At 37.3% G+C, this 17798-nt stretch overlaps 1 protein-coding gene across 1 annotated transcript; it reads right to left on the bottom strand.

Annotated features, from left to right (window-relative positions):
* Window positions 1–2075: 2075 nt before the first annotated feature.
* nradd (neurotrophin receptor associated death domain) lies at window positions 2076–16253 on the bottom strand. Its single transcript, XM_077209586.1, has 6 exons — window positions 15768–16253; window positions 10775–10907; window positions 10295–10663; window positions 4871–5105; window positions 4549–4691; window positions 2076–3460 (listed from the first exon to the last, which is right to left on the bottom strand). The coding sequence occupies exons 1-6, from the start codon at window positions 15822–15824 to the stop codon at window positions 3147–3149; spliced, it is 1251 nt and encodes a 416-aa protein (XP_077065701.1). The 5' UTR covers window positions 15825–16253; the 3' UTR covers window positions 2076–3146.
* Between the last annotated feature and the right edge of the window lie 1545 nt (window positions 16254–17798).

The following is a 17798-nucleotide window of genomic DNA, read 5'->3' as shown; positions in this document are numbered from 1 at the left end:
TATAAATGACGCCTGAAACCTCAAGTATGACTGAGCTATCGCAGTTTACAAGTTTGTTGGTTTGCAAGTCTTGCACCCAGCCGCATCAGAAATTTTCATAAGCTTCTAATGACTTAAAGCTTCTAAACTCTTGCATTGTGTAGGCACCGATACCGTAAACCGGGTAATTGATTATGTCAGGGTGTGTGAAAGGTAATAACCTTAGTGCTTCTGGGTCTTTCATCCATTCTGTAACGTTAACGTGAGCTGCAGTTCGTACGGGTCCATGTTGTTGATACCAAGCAGTTTCTCTAAATAACGCTGGCTGGCGTTATTTTGTCTCTCCTGATAGAGCCCCTTTCCTTCTTTCACTTCCTATTTCTCCATTTATTCAACCTTATAGCAAAAAAAGCAAACGCATATCTGCTCTTTCTCTCTCTGTCGCTATTTCTCTAGGCCTCATTTAGCGAGGTGGAGCTGGAGCTCCAGAAAACGGGGAGCTCGAGCTCTACCTCCTCCCATTTGGCTCTGCATCGAGCATCTCGTTTTTCGCAAGGTTTACTGTAGTCAACCGTATCCGGGCCGCATCCAGATCAGATGAACAACCTGCGTCTAGACAAGACCACAGCGCAGCCCTGAAGTGTGGTACGCAGGCTCCCTCTAGTGATATGTAGAGGAATCAGTACGATCAAACCGGTGTGATCAATCTTGGAATAGACTAAATACATAAATGTATTTATACATAAATGTATTTATTATGTCTATGAGTCTTGGCTGGTCCCTGGAGTTCACCGGCCACTTTCATGTATTTCGGGAGAAGTGGACGAATTCACGTGTTGTAAATCCAACTGATTCAATTCTCTGAACTGCGTCTGCGGCACAAACTAACATGGCGCCGCCCATTGCGCATATAGCTCAACTAATGCGATCGTTATAAAGTGTTTAAACAACAAAACACTTCCACTTGCACATATTTGACAATCGGAATATCAGATCTATCAAGCTATAGATTGCAGACAATGCATATCATGCAGACAATCATGCTATATATTGTCAAATATTGTGAATATTTTGAATAAAAAAGGAAATAAAAGCAGAGTCACCATGGAAACAATAAAGTGATAAGTTCTAAATAACGGTCGCCTTGAAAAACTCACAGGGGTCAGCCAGAATATTTTTAATGTAGGCCTACGTGTAAAAAGTTTAAATATGAATACACATCCTGTGTTAATTTTTCTTTTTTAAATTACAGTACTGTTTTTACTTAAAAGTTAAATAAAACTGTACTGTACTAAAAATATTAAGTACAATACATTTTCACAATATAATCTTTAAGAAGGTGCTTCACTTTTAGGTGCAATACATTTTAATTAAATCATTAAGTTTTTTTTTATTTACCTGTATGTAAGCAGCACAGTAAAGTGTTAATATTCAAACTGTTTTTACAATGTTTAAAGTGGCTGGGAATAATATATATTCTTATTAGAAATAAAACGGCCTCATTTTTGAGCTGTGCATAACTAGCTAAATAGTTAAGCCTGCTACACTACTGTATTTTCACATTGGTCATTATGGTGGTACTTGGAGAGCCACATATTTTCTGAGGGGGTACTGGTGTAAAAAGTTTAAGAACCACTGATGTAAACAAAGCACTCTATTGTGAACGCTTGTCATTTCATGAGAAATTCTGACTGCCAAGAAACTGCTGTTTTTGGTTGGGTGTCGAGTTGGCATTAACACAACAAACTTTTTTTTGGCTCTCAAAGAGATTTACATTATATGCAGCTCCCTCTTTTCCCCAATTTGAGCAATTAGCTAAAAAAAAGAAAAAGAAAAAAGAAACAGCTTCACATTCTTCTATGGTTTTAAAGCGAAAAACTATTATTCAGAGCATGTCATTTAAATGTACAGGAAGGGCAAAGAGATGTGTGTATTATGATTAAATCGACAAGAGGATAATCAGACCGACGGCTCCAGATTTGACTGTTTGGGTTAATGGTGCAGAAAAATATATTTTCTATAATTCCAGGTTCAAATCTTGATTTCACTGTAACACTGCACCATTATACATAATTAGTGTCATAAAATACTACTTCTTTGTTCACACAATGTACTATTTATTTTCTTTAAAAATACAAAGATACTTTTTAACATCAATATTTCATTATTAAAAAAGGACAAACATAAGTGATAGATACATAACTTGGATGTTATTAATATGAAAAGCCTCCAGCACGGAAACCAAGTCTCACCCAGAACTCAGCACTAACATACAGAAATGACCCTAAAATACATACATGGTAGAGAAAACCAGCAAAGCACAAACCTGAGCGTTCAAAGTAAAGGCACCAGAGAGTTTTTCTCTCACATACAACACGAAACATAACTTTGCTTTTAGGTTGCATTGTTGATTAAAGTGCAAACCAGGCACTATTGTGAATGAGACATCTTTTGTCTTTATCAAAGAGGATCACTCGCTAAGGCACCTCCACCGTATATCTATTCATTTCCGAATATACAACTCCTTTGTGCAGCCAATTTAGTGGTTTTCCTCTTTAGAAATCATAAACACCTCACAGTGTAACATTGCCCTTGACAAACCACAGTATAAAAGCTGAATACTTCGGTGTTGATCATTGTTCGAATGACAGAAGCACTGAAATATAAATACAAAAGCACGATTGAATCGTATGCATGATGCTTTCTCTGGCACTATGATGCCATTCCACAAAAATGGAAAACTGTCATTCATGAGGCCGCAGAAATGTTCATGAAATGTCCGTGTTCTTTGATACCAACCACAGCTGAAACCAAAACCACCCAAGACACTGAAAATGTTCTGCATGAATGTGTCTCGGAGAAAACGGAGTTTGTTTTGACACTACAAAGAAGCTCTTAAGCTTAAACTGCCCATGAATCCTGGAGGAAACATCTGTCTCGAGCAGAAAATGTTCTGAGGTGGCGGAACATCTCAGGCGATTGAAACAAAACTCATAAGTGAAGCGTTATGTTTAATAAAACCTCTTATTATGTCCAATCCAGCTCTTCAAAGTCTTAGTGCACGCTGCAAGGCATTCGCCTTCGAAAATGAGTCGGTTGATGCTCTTCCTCTATTATTTTAGTGTCTCTTTCACTTTCACGAAGGCGTAAGGAACATGTTCAAATATTCAGACCACTGACACTCCTTGAGAGGTGGCTGTGAGGGCGGTGATGATGTCCGCCCGCTCGATGCGTGCCAGAGCGGAGCAGAGCAGGCCCAACGTGGACCCTTCCTGTTGGGCCCAATCAGTTAAGAGGGTGTGGATGGGGTCCTGGCCCCGTCCAAAGACGTCCACACGGTCCTGTTCGTAACCGAGCGTGGCGGCCAGCTGCCTCCAGCTCCGACTGCCCCCCTCTGCGAGAAGCCCCTCTACCTCCTCCTGCCTGTGGGGAGGCAGGTTCACATAAAGCCGCGTGTCCTGTTTGCTGTCCCGTTTGCTGCCTGCCGAGAGCATGAGAAAGAGATCAGATAATTACTAATTTGCCATTTAGCAGACACTTTTAGTAAAAGCAACTTAAAGTAGCAACTTACTAAGGCCCTGTTTACACCTGGAATTAAGGTTTTGGTTGATCGGATGACTTACTGACCTAACTCGTAAACTTTATGGGAAGCACGCTAGCCAGACGGGATTTAAAGTTTGTTGGCTGGAGACCCAAGTTTTGTTTGAAGACGAAAATGCACCAAGCACAATGTTCTCTCACCATTCCTGATTTCTAACACGCACTCACAGCGTTCGGTGTGGTCTTGCGGCTGACAGAGCAGAAACGAAAGCTGATGCTCTCCGTGTGTTTTTCAGTTGTCTCCGGGCGCGCTCATATGTAAATTGCGCTAGCTTATTTTGACCACCAGATCAAAAGATCTGAAAACCCCATACATTTACCCAGATATAGCCTCCTCTCGAAGAAATAAGGACAGAAGTGCTTGAAAGTGGACAAAAGAGACGGATTAAAACACCAGGTGAAAACGGGTATGTGTCTCCCTCGTCTGCTTGAGATCAGTTTGACCAAAACACACCTTAATACCAGCTGTAAACAGGGCCTAAGAGTGACAATACATCCAAATACATGCAAAAAAAAACATTCACTATAACCAGTGTAGTCGAATTGACCAACAAATGAATATTTGAAACGATTCTTCGAGTGAATAAAATAAATTATGCAAACAATGTAGCTGGATTCCTGAAATAAATTAGTCTAATGAACCGGTTATTTTTAGAGAGAGAAAAAAAAAAAAACATACCGCACAACCATTATAGTTTGATGATTCCCAAAAAGAAATTAGTCTTTTAAGTTGGTTCTTCTTATAAAGAGATGAATAAATAGAACAAATGACTAAGCAAGTTCTTTTAATGAACAGTTTTTTTTTTTTTATGAATACTAAAAATGACTTATGAGCCAGTTCTTTTAATGAACAGTTTAAATAGACAAATGACTCTTATGAGCTGGTTCCTTTAATCAACAGTTCAAATAAATGAATGAATAGTGCAAATGACTCTGCCCTGTATCTGTGTTTAAGTGGTTCTCTCATACCTTTGCTGGGCTGGCTTTCCTGAAGGCTTTGACAGTCCAGGAACACGCCACTGTCGCTGTGTAATTTCTCTCCTTCCCCGGCATTATTCAACTCGCCAACCCGTGCTTTCACCAGAGCCTGCTTCTGCTGACATGACTTCCAGCTGAACACACCCCCCAAATGACACACTTATTATATACATTAAAAACCAACAATAATAATATTTCATTTAACAGACACATTATGGTATTCTACATCTTACATATCAAAGTAGAATTAATTTGCTAGTAAATCATCTCGTAAAGCATAGTTTTTCTTCTTGAAACCGCTGTATGACCTCACCATTTGTAGGCAACGTAGAGCAGGAGGCCGAGCACCACTGCAGCCAGTACAGACACGTAGACCAGGATGTTGTTGTTGTTGTTGCCCCCTTGATCCTGTGGTGTGAGTCGAGGGGATCCGGACCCTGGTGCTGGGCTGCTCCTGTTCTCGATTTCATCACTCAGAGTCGGCCATCGGGGGAATTCCCGCGGTACATCAGAACCAGATGGCCGGGACAGGATGCTGAGGTCTTTTACTGCAAAAAGAGATTTAACAGAATAAGTCATTTCGAACTGCCTTTATATATACAAAGGAGATATTGAAATACTGGTAACTTTTATATACTACCGTTCAAAAGATACATTTAAAAAAAAAATCCATTTATTCTACAAGGATGCATTAAATTGATAAAAAAAATATAGTAAAGACATTTATAATCTTATAAAATAATTTAATTTAAAATAAAATCTGGAAAAAACTGTTAAGCATATTTAAAAAATATTAAGCATCACAACTGTTTTCAACATTAATGATAAGAAAAGTTTCTTGAGCCGCAAAATCTGCATATTAGAATGATTTCTGAAGGATCATATTACACTGAAGACTGAGTAATGATGCTGAAAATCCAGTCATTATATAAATAAATTACATTTTAAAATATATTAAAGAATAAATATTATTTTAAATCGTAATAATATTTCACTGTTTTTTTTTTTTTGCCTTGATGAGCATAAGAGTCTTTTTTCAAAAACACCTTTCCGACCCCAAACTTTTATATATATAAACTGAATAGATAGAATCTGAAAAATGAAGACATACTCCTCTGGTAGTTGAACTAAATGAGTAGTTGTGCGGTCTTCATAAATCAAGAGAAACTCATTAGACTCACAATAGTTAGACGTCTGAAGCACACTCAAGTACACCCTAGAGCATTCAAACACCTAGATTGCAAAAAAATGCAGATGCTCATTTCAGCCTTCACGTGAAACACACATCTGACACACATCTGCTGTGAGTCTGATTAACACATCATCAGTGTGCACAGGCACAGCTGACAGACTAAATACCAGATCGAAATGTTGAAAAGTGTGGAATGGTCAGGAGGGTTCATGCCTCCCGCCCTCCATCCTGAAATAGATTGTGCAGGCGAGGCCACCCCACACACACTATCACACAGATGCATGCATTGCATTCTTTTATCCTCTCACTCCCTCACACACACACACACCCCACAGGCTGCCTGTGCGGATCAAACACTCGGTGTGGCTGCCCTGACCTCAGCAGGTCAAGTGGTCTAACTGGTCACTCCACCCTGCAGAGAACAGAGGGCAACGTGGGATGCGACCCACTGTATCTGGTTAACCTCCAAACCGATTTAACACACCTCGGGCCAGTCTAACATGCAATCCAATGAGGACATGGCGCTTTTAAATGACAGTTTATATATAAAAAAACAAACACGAAACAATTTAATATTTGATCAAACAAAATCTATGTGATGTGTTTATCTTCTTAATCTGATCATGACTGGATTGTTGCTAAGCTCATTGAAGAATGAGCAGAACGTCTGAAGTCAAAGTGAGAGCTGCATTTTCTCAAAAGCTTCTCTCTGACTGAACACAGGTGTCTGCCACATGTTAACAATCTAACCATACACACACACACACACACACACACATGCATAAATGTTTTTATATATAGCTTGGCACAAACTTTATCCAAGACACACATGCATATCGGGTTACGTTCACACAGTCGGTGTTTGGAATTGACAACCATATTTACTAACAGGTGTGTCAAATCAATGACAAATAAAAGGTCCAAGATACAGGAAAAGGAAACTTCTTTTACAAATCTAGTTTAAAAAGCAGGCCAAGTTCTTAGAAATATACTCATGCTTTATATTCATGTTGGTTTCACATGGTTTTACTTTTAAAAAAACATTTATACCATTTTTGACAAAACAATAAGTACTAGGGATGCACGATATATCGACCACATATCGATATCGGCCGATAAATGGTCTTTTTTGATGTTATCTTTATCGATCCGATAAGAAAATTTGGCCGATATATCAAAGCCGATAGATAATAGATTATTTACTTCAGTTGAGAGATGCCGCTGTTCGCCATGATGGTTCTGAATGATTGGATTCACTTCGAAAAGGAAGATACAGTTCCGTGCAACATGTGCAGCACAAATCTGTCACATAGGCTTCATAACATCATAATAAAAACACGCCTGTAAAAGAATGTTGTGAATTCTTGTTCGCCAGTGTTTCAGCGCGACGAGCGCGCTGTTGTGGAAAGAGCGCATCTATGGAGTTAAGCCTTCATGACAAGCACAGTCGAGTTCTCTTGAGCATTCGCAGCATTCTGTGCCATTGTAAGTTGTAATATGTTTATTTTGTGTATATATATCTGATTAATCTAATATAGGATGCGTTTGGTTGAGTTAATGAACGATGCAGTTGCGCTTCATTGTAGGCTACCGGTGATCATCTTTATAGCCTATTTAGCGTGCGCGCAGCTCAAACAGCAATGCACATTTATAACTATAATTGGGACTGTCATATACATGCCATTATAATGAGAACACTATTGTAATAAAACGTTGTGAATTCTCTGGGTTTAGTTGCCGTTTCAGCGCGTTGTTGTGGGAATAGCGCGTCCAGAACAGGGATTAGCCTACTACAACATTATGACCAGCACAAGTTCGATTAGGCATTCACGTCATTTTTTGCAGATAAGTCGTAATATAAAGTTGATGTAAAATAAATATCTGATTAATCTCACATATTATGCGTTTCGTGGATTTAAACAACCTGCTAGAAAAGTTCTTCAGTTTCCCGGTGCTCGTTCTCTTCAGCATCAGATTAAACAACAATGCAAAACATTAAAAGCTATGATTGGGACTGTCATATAATTATAATTGTATTCACTATTGTAATAAATTTGTAAATTCTTTGGGTTTGCATTCTTCAGCAACCAAAGTTGATTAACCTTCTAGCAAAGCGATTCGGTTTAACGTTCGTTCTCTTCAGCTTCAGCGCGCGCAGCTCACACAGCAATGTCATTTGAAACAGTAATTAAGCTATTAAAGATGTTTAATATCACTGTAATATTAAAAATGTCTATTTTTTTCAACAACATTGTGTTATAATTAATAACTACCATTATTTTGTTCTCGTATTATTTTCATCAATGATATGGTTTGATAAAAATAATTTCCTTATTGTCCGTGCAGAGGCGATTCCATTTTATTGATCCATTTTGTTTCTTTATATGCAGCCCAATGTTATCCAATGACTTGTTTGCATTATTTAGGTATTTTATTTTTTGTTAGGCAATAGATTTTTTGATAACACTTTACAATAAGGTCTCATTTGTTAATGCATTAACTAACAGAGAGCAATAGCCTTTGTTATAGTAGTTAATAAAATGTGTGTGTTCATGTTAGTTCACAGTGCATTGACTAATGTTAACAGGTACAACTTTCTTAAAAATGTCTTATAAAATTGTTGGTTCATGCTAACTAATGCTAACAAAATTAAACCTTATTATAAAGTGTTACCATTTTTTTAATAAAGAAAGTTGCCCATAGGAGTGTAAAATTAATTTTAAAAGTTAAGGAATCTTACACTGGTTCAAACTAGGCTATACTGTATTGCAGGGCTTGACATTAACTTTTTGAGGCACTTGTCCTTCGGACAAGTAAATTTATGTTTCACTTGTCCATGCACAAAAGTCACTTGTCCGGGTAAAGATTTATAATTTTATCTAGGGCTGCACGATTTGGGGAAAATGTCATATTCCTATTATTGAGATCAATATTGCGGTTGTGATATGCGATTGCGATATAATAAACAAATGGTTTCATGAGTCAACTTGTTTGGTTCTAAACCAAATGCACACACAGATTAGTGATAATTCTGAAATTAGCAATAACAACTAAATGATTGATAACACCTATAATGATCAATAAGCCATTGATGTTTGGATAAAAATTAACTGTCTAACAGGTAGGACATATACAGAAATTGAATAAAGTTATCAAACAGTCTGCGCAGCATAAATTATAAATTATATATAGACTACTCCTTATTAAAGCTACACAAGTTCTTTAGTCAAGAGCAGTGAGTAATTTTCTCTGTTCCCTTTGTTCTTTCATTAACTTTACTGACAGAACACTTTATTGGTAGCTGGCCCTTTAAGAGCAGCCGCTGTGGACAGAGACGCGGATCTCACACGCGCCTCATTCTCTCACGAGTCACAACTCTTTATGTCCATCATAAGACTGCTCTTGTGTTATGAAGATACTCGACAAATGACATTTTGGCTTAATTGTGTGTGTTGATGTTCGTTCAAGCGCGAAAGAGAACTGTATTCTGGCGCACGGTCTGTGCATGCGCATCATACTGGTGCGCGTCTTTCTGCGAGTCACATTCAGGACATTCACAGGCCATTCACATTCAGGACATGTCTTCGTTTCAAATCTGTAAAATTAAATCTGTAAAATAGACGTAACGAGTGGCACATAACGTGAAGTAACATGGCATTTTATTTTGTTTGAAATTTAACTTGTCCGGTCGGACAACTAATTTTCTCTTCTACTTGTCCTACAAGCGGACAAGCCTTAATGTCGAGCCCTGTATTGTATATGTTTGATTTATGTTAAAAGTGTTTGAGACAAGGCTTTTAATAGTGAGCCTTTTGTTTATGTATACAGGCTATCAAAGTATATAAAAATTTTAATTTAGATTTATCGGCCAATATATCGGTTATCGGCTTTCAAATGTAAAGAATTATCGGTTATCGGTATCGGCCAAAATGTTCATATCGGTGCATCCCTAATAAGTACTAAGTTGTATTTTCTTTACACCATGAATACATGGGAGGGCACACATGCATCATTATTTAAAAAAAAAATGTAAAAAAAAAAAAAAAATGTTTTAAACTAAACTGTATATTTTACAAATATCATGAATTCTTTATTTATAAATACCATTATGTTATTAGGGCTTTATACCATATTGTAATACATATAGTACATACACGTATATTAATTTGAACTAACCTTGTCATGTTTTAAAAAGGTAAAATAATCTAACATTTTTGCTAATATGATATTGTCTGTAGGGGCCGTCTCTTTGATATATATATATATATATATATATATATATATATATATATATATTTGTTTATGTATATTGATCATATGCCATGACTTTCAGTTTACAGATTTAAAAAAAATATATATTTATAATATTTTAACAAATGTTTTACAGTTTTTTTCCAAAGACATAATAAAATATAAACAGCAAATTACTTAAGGTTATCTTTTCATCCTTTTGTCTTCATTATGATATCAGGACGGTTGAATCACCCTGTTGTATAGGGCTGCACGATTTGGGAAAAAATAGAATTTAATGATCATAACACTCACCCATACAGACGGTGTCAGAATCCGGCTGGCAGGATCTGATCTCTACCTCTTCGTCACTACAGCTCGAACACGGCACGCAGGGTTTCAAGTCGCTCCTCTCCCTTGAGTAAGTCCCTGGTTTACACCGCTCACATACGGTATTTCCCAACGGACCACATTCCCGAGCCACTCCACTTCCATGCCCACACATGCCGCAGGCCGCGCACAGCGAGCTTGTGCTGTTACCATCCCGCCACAGGAAGAAACCTTCACCGCAGTCACACTGGGTATCCTGAGTGGGCGTGCAGCGGGCCAGTTCAGGAATGCCAAAAGGGCAGCGGGTGCACAGTCGACAGGCTGAAAGACTCTCAGAGTCTGAGAACGACACGCCTGGGAGACATTTAAAGTGATTTTTATCAAGAATATGAATGTAAACATTTGCAAAAAACAACAATACTCACATTTAGGCATTTATTCCAAGTTTGTTTTAAAAACACTCACCATCTTTACAAGGCTTACACTTGGTGTCTTCCTGGCCGCAGTTGGTTGCCAAGCCAGAGCCCGCAGCACACATGCTGCAACATTCGCCTGTTTTAGTGAACCGCTCACTGATACAGACCTTGCCAAAAGCCACCTGCAAAACAGAGCACATGTCAAATTCAAATTAGCAAGAATAATTCAATGGGGATTTGTAGCATTATTTTGCTCTCAGTGACATAAAGACAATCCTAGAACACAGAATGACTGTCATTTTTTGGAACACTCAGTCTCTCTACTGAGGAGGTCACCAGAGCAGAACCAAGAAGATATACTGATCTTCAGCCAGACAATTATGTTCAAAGAATGTGTGGAATAAATACAAAACTGTAAAAACAATAAATGGTGATTATAAATATTATAAAGTTCTAAACAATATAAGCCTGGTGGAGTACATATTGATTAAGAGACTGACACTGGCATATGTGAAAGTGACGCTATGTTTTCTAACACACACATTTCCCTGTGATTTTGCATTATAGATATAAGAACAGTAATATTAAGTAATAATAATATTTCACAATATTAAATATTTTTTGATCAAATAAATGCAGCCTTGGTGAGCATAAGAGATTTTGCATTACACAAAATAAAAAAGTCATTTAAATTATACATTTTAACAATACTTCACAATAATACTGATTTTACTGTATTTTTAAACAAATAAATACAGCAATGGTGAGCATTAAGAGACTTAAAAAAAAAAAAAGGATTGGTAAGAGGGGTGCCCTATGAAAATGATACAAAATTCAGTTCCCTAATATGGTGTTTAATTCTCACCAAACATAGTGAGCTGACGGGGAACTAAATATATCCAAAAATTAGGTCTAGGAATTTAAATTGCACAGGGGGTTCCCTTGATAGCCAGAAGTGATTTTAGTGGACTTTAACGGTTATCAACAACAGATCGTTTAGCTAGATAAGACCCTTATTCCTCGCCTGGGATCGTGTAGTAGACCCCTTTAAAGCTGCAATTTGGACCCTCAACCCATTGATAACCGTTAAAGTCCACTATATGAAGAAAAATCCTGGAATAATTTCTTTTTGACTGAAGAAAGAAAAAGACATGAACATCTTGGATGATGTGGGGGGTGAGTAAATTATCGGGAAATTTTTATTCTGAACTTAGTGAACTTATCCTTTAAGGAGTCTGTGTGACTTTCCCACTCCACTTTGGGTATAAAACAGTGACTGAGTGTAACACACCCTTTCAAACAACTATAAAATACCTTATTAAGAATGAGGAGGATGTTTAAAAAGACTCCTCGTTCACGGGAACGGAACATTGTGTATTTGCACCCAGTTCAAACAGAGGCATCAGCAGTGAGGACAGCGGTGCAGCTATAGACCTCAGGGGAGGGTGTGTTGTGTGTGTGAGTGCGCCTGTTCGGGTAAGAGGAAAGACTTTGATGTTTCCCGCAGCTCTGCAGGTGTGATAGAGGAGGTCAGTTCTGCGGCATCTTAAACATGCATATGTTTAGGAAAATTACCCCTCACACACCCCCTCTGCTTCCCAACTGCCCCCTGGGGCTCTGACAAGAGCCAACAGATGCCTAACATGTAAAGCTCCTCCAAAGAAGGAAAGCCAAAACCCACACAGCCTCTCTGATGTCTCGCTCTTCTTCTCTCTGATCTCTGTTGGGACAAGAGAGCGTGTGTAAACCTGTTGAATGAGCGCACAAGCTCATAATCTCATTCAAACACTAATACACATTTGTACACAGCAGCCCACAGGGCAACAACCTTCACTTTGTGAGTAAAAAGAGCACCTTCATTCTGCATTTTAGCCACACTTGCCTATTGTTGAAACACCAGGATCTTTGCACCTTTTAAAAAGCGATTAACCAAATATCCAATACATTGAAAGGGACTGAATTTAAATGTTTAAGACTGTGCCATGTAAAAAATCCCATATTGTTGAACCACGAATTTTAATATTAAGGAAATGCCTCCTCGATGTTCATGGTAGTTAAAGTAATACATTTAAAAAATAAAAAAATTATATATATATATATATATATATATATATATAAAATTCAGCTTTGCCATCACAGGAATAAACGACATTTTAATATATACATTTAATATATATTTAATGTATTTTTAATCAAATAAATGCAGCCTTGGTAAACATAAGAGACTTCTTTTAAAAATATTAAAAACCATATCGATCCCAAACTTTTGAACGGTAGTGTATATTCAAATAAAATAGTTATTTTTAATCGTAATAATATTTCACAATATTATAATATCAAACAAAAAAGTCTTGGCAAGCATAAGAGACTGAATTTTTGAAAAATCTTGCAAACCCAAAACTTTTGAACAGTACTTATACCTGTCCAAAGTTGGGAAAAATTAAACTTTTTAATGTTTTTAAAATATGTCTCTTATGCTCACCAAGGCCGCATTTATATCTTCAAAAAATACAGTAATATATCGCTTTTAAAATATATTCAAAAAGAAAACAGTTATTTTAATTTGTAATAATATTATTGATGTTTTTACTGTATTTTGATTAAACAAATGCAGCCTTGGTGAACATAAGAGACTACTTTCAAAAACATATATATATATATATATATATATATATTTTTTTTTTAAGTTTCCTAAGTAAACTTTGACAGGTACTGTTTGAATTAAAAATAATTGGAAAAAATCTTTTGGGGGAGGGGTCCTATAAATAAGTACCGGTACATTATTTCTTGGAAAGATGGGAATAGAGAGAGATTTCTGAGCAGTACTATTGGAATGTACAGTTTTCCTAATGTGGTGTTTATTACTAACCAAACAAAGTAAGCTGAGGGGAACTTAACATCCTCAATGAAAATATCTCACCATATAATTTGTACCTAAGTCTAGCTAAATAGAATGTACAAAGTGGGGACAAATGATATATGACCTACACCAATAAACATTTGGGCAGAGCAGGAATGTAGTGCTCTGAGGAAGGACGGTGGTGGGCATGAATACAGACACGTCAGTGCTGATTCCACATAATGCAGAGAGATAATGCATATCAATGAAGCGACTTCACACAAAACATCTTTGATCTACTCAAACATTTCGTTCCCTTCACTGAGAGACACTGTCAGTCTGGATGCCACACTTGATAATGTAGGTCAAACATGTCCCACACACTGAATGATGGGGTCTTTCGTAAAGGAATAGTCCACCCAAAAATTAAAATTCAATCATCATTTAATAGTCCTTCCAAACCTGTATGACCTGCGGGTCACAAAAAGAAGATGTTTTAAAGAACTATTTTTGCCCATTCAATGAAAGTCAGTGGGGTCAAAGACAACATCGTACCCCATTAACCTTTAATTGTATGGAGCCACGGAGACATTTTTCAAAACATCTTCTTTACAGAAAAAAAGAAAGTCATACTGGTTTGGAATGACATGAAGGTGAGGTAAATAATACTTTTTTGGGTTAACTAGCCTATGCCTTTAAGTCCAATGCTGTGTATGATATAATAAGCACATCTGTGCTGCCATGAGCGAGTTTGGAAAGAGCAGTCTGAATTATGAGAACATGAAAGGAGCTATGAGCCCCTAAAGGCAACAGGGATTGACCCCTCACTCCTACCGGCCAAACATACAACCACAGACATCCACTGAGACTGAGCTAGAGACTGACCGCTATCTTATCTCCTGCAGCCAACAGTAGCAGAAGATCCGGCCTCGGGCCTGTACAACATCAAGATCATTTACAAAAGTGTCAGTTTGACAAAAAGTTAACAAAGACTTCTCTATCAAAACGAGCGTGGAACAAGAGATAGGGAAGGGAAAAAAAGAGGTTGTGAGTTCAAGAGGAAACCGCAATTCTGGCCACCACTGAAAGAAGTAAAGTGATGTGGCTAAATGGAAAGTCAAATTACTGAGCTGCGATTAATACCCCCTCGCTTTCCACAGACCAAGAGAAAATGATGATAATTACAATGCTCCGGATATCCCGGGCCCCTGCAGTTCTTAAGCTGTGGTTGCCTATCAACCAACTGCTGATATTCCAGTTACTTTCCTGTTCCTGTCTTTGCTTTTGTGCCAGGACATACCCAGGATTTATTATTTAAAAAAATCATGAAAAGAAATATGCTCCACACACTTGCCAAAAAAAATAAAAAAAATAATAACATTCTGCATAATACTATAAAACTGCAACTCTCTGACAGACTAACATGCTAGTTCAGGGAGAACAGGGAGTGTTGGAATCCAGTTGAGTTGTAACACCTTTAGTTTAACCAATTCGAATTTAGCCAAGATTTCTTTCTTAACCTGCTGGTTTCATATAAGAAAGTAAAACTGGATGCCTGACTTGTTGTGAAAATTTTAATGAATGATAAATAAAGTGTCATCTGAATCAATGTCTCTTGTTTAATGTGATATATCACATGAACTGTAACACTTTCCGAAGTATTTCTATATGCTGCACTGACAAAAAGTCAATCAATATGTTTTTAATTGTTGTTAGCTCCTTTTAAAAATAGTTTTTATTCCTATTTGTTAAAGATTCTTTTTTCTAGGTTTAAATGTAAAATTTTACAATGAAACGAGGGTGGGTGTTTAAGTAGTTTGAAGAAGTACCATAAATTTGTTACAACTTAACCGGGTAAAGTTAGAGGTTGTAACAACAGGCACTTTTTGTACTTTAAATTAATTGACACAGTTTAGGAATAAGTTGTGGATTTATAAACTACTTTAATGTGTAGCTTAAAAACATGGGCATACTAAATCAAGTATTAGATAACTTATATGACGCAAAAACATTGAGTTACAGACCTTATAGCAAACAGTGTTACAACCCTACCCGGGCTCCCCTAATTAAAAAAGTATCTGGAAAGACAATAACGTCGGAAAATATGAAAAGTGAAAACTATTTAACGTTACAGCCATGCACCAGAATTTAAATAAAAACGAAACGAACTGTTACGAGTCATAAATAGTGCAGAATAACTCACCTTTACGGCCAAAATAAACAAACAGAGTTGAAGTGCTGCCATCGCTCCCTTCATCATCTTCAGGACTTTCCCTCAGTGTTTGGGAAATAAATAATGCGACTAGTCTCTTGCGCTCAAAACACACTAATGTTCATAACGACAAAGTATAAACATAATAAGACATATAGAGCAGCCGTTGAAAGTATCTGGTATTCTCTTTCATATATGAACAGTCTTTTTTCTTCTTCGAGACTTCCACTGAACAGCGCTGTAACAGTAACTTAAATACGGATAATCCTCGTAGGAAGTTTTAAAAGTTCACAACATCATCTTTCTTCTGTCTCCACAGTCAAATCTGCTTGTTAGTGCCGATCCTTCACTCGACTGCTGTTGTGGTCGAATGCAGCTGTTGACTAAATAGCTTTTTCTGAAGGGGGTGAACATAAAACCCCCATATATGCGCGCGTACAAAGCCTCACACGCACGAGCTCTGTGATTGGACAGACTGGCGCGTGATGGAGAAAAGTTGATAGGTGAAACTCTTCAGCCTGCTATTCTTGTGGGAAAATAATGTCCCATAGTGATCATATATTACACGGTCATATTAGATATAAAAATGTTGCACAGATATTTTGAAATACTGTTTTTGCATTTTTAAAAATGTGTTGATATTTTCTGTTCAAATCTGTGTAGCCTATTGTAATAACTGTATATTTTGAGAGTTTGAAGGTGGTTATCAAGGTGAATTACTGGAGTTCAGATACGGGCACAGATGAAACCCCATTTTGTCCAGTAGATGCTTCAGTTAAGAGATAAGAAGAGACACAACAAACCTTTCAGGTCAGAGGGGGTTTTAAGTAGGGGAGACCGGGTATGGTTGTAACACGGGGAGAGTTGTAACATCAGCATTTCCGCCAATTGGGGATAAGATAGGAGTCATGTGATCATTTCAATGTTTACCTACTGTCTCCCTGACAACGCATGGTGGTTGTCAAGTCTGAAAACTGATTCAATCTGAACTTATCGAGAAAAAACTGATTTTGAGGTAAGAAAGTAATTTTTTTGACCAAGACTATTTTTTGTCTAGTATCTAAAGTATTGCAGATAAATAAGATTGACTTATATTAGATTAAAATGTAGTTTCTTAGGCAAAATGTGATGCAGTTTGCCCCTGCTAATTTCAAACTAGTATGCTAATACAGCTAGCTAAACAGTGACTGACAGGGGTGGGGTGGGTTGTAACACTTCTTGAAAAAGTGTTACAACCATCCCCTATCATACAACTGATTGATTTTAATATTTTTATAGAATGCCTAGGCAGTGGAAAAGAAAGACAAACAGAGGTGTGACTGCCAGTCTTTTAAAAAAAGAGGAAAGAAAAGACAGAGCATCGTTGGTAAGAATAAAGGCAAGAAACAGAAAAAGGAGAGAAAGCCCACCAAGAAAATGTTGAACTTTGAGGATTCTGACATCTCAGATGAGGAAAACTTTTGTGTTGTGTGCATGGAGCCATATGGCAACTCAAAGCCGAAGGAGGTCTGGGGAAAATGCGCCCTATGCAGTCTCTGGGCCCACAAAGCCTGCACTCCTGGGTTACCAGCATTCATTTGTCAGCACTGTGACTCTGATTAAGAACACACACACACACACACACACACACACACACACACACACACACACACACACACACACACAGATAGATATGTTTTTTTTGTTAGAAATTGTAGTTTGTTTATACTGTATACTGTTAAGTATTACTGTTAAGTAAGTTTGTTCAAGTAGACACATTTACATACACACACACGCACACACACACACACACACATGCACACACAAGTTCTGACACACAAAATCAGACAGTCTGTTCCAGTTCCAGATTGAGAAATTGTTCTTTTATGTCAATAAACATGTTTTTGAAGCATATCTTATAGTGTGGCATCCATTTTTGCTTCTTTTGTGTAATTGTTACAACTTACCCCAGCATGTGTTACAACCTACCCCAGTATTGGGGTAGGTTGTAACGAAGGTACTTCATGTATTTGACACCACCTC

Source organism: Siphateles boraxobius, unplaced genomic scaffold (assembly GCF_051911475.1).
Source record: "Siphateles boraxobius isolate OS27281-9 unplaced genomic scaffold, OSU_SipBor_1 12, whole genome shotgun sequence".
Classification (NCBI taxonomy): Eukaryota; Metazoa; Chordata; class Actinopteri; order Cypriniformes; family Leuciscidae; genus Siphateles; species Siphateles boraxobius.
This window is presented reverse-complemented; position numbering and strand designations above follow the sequence as displayed.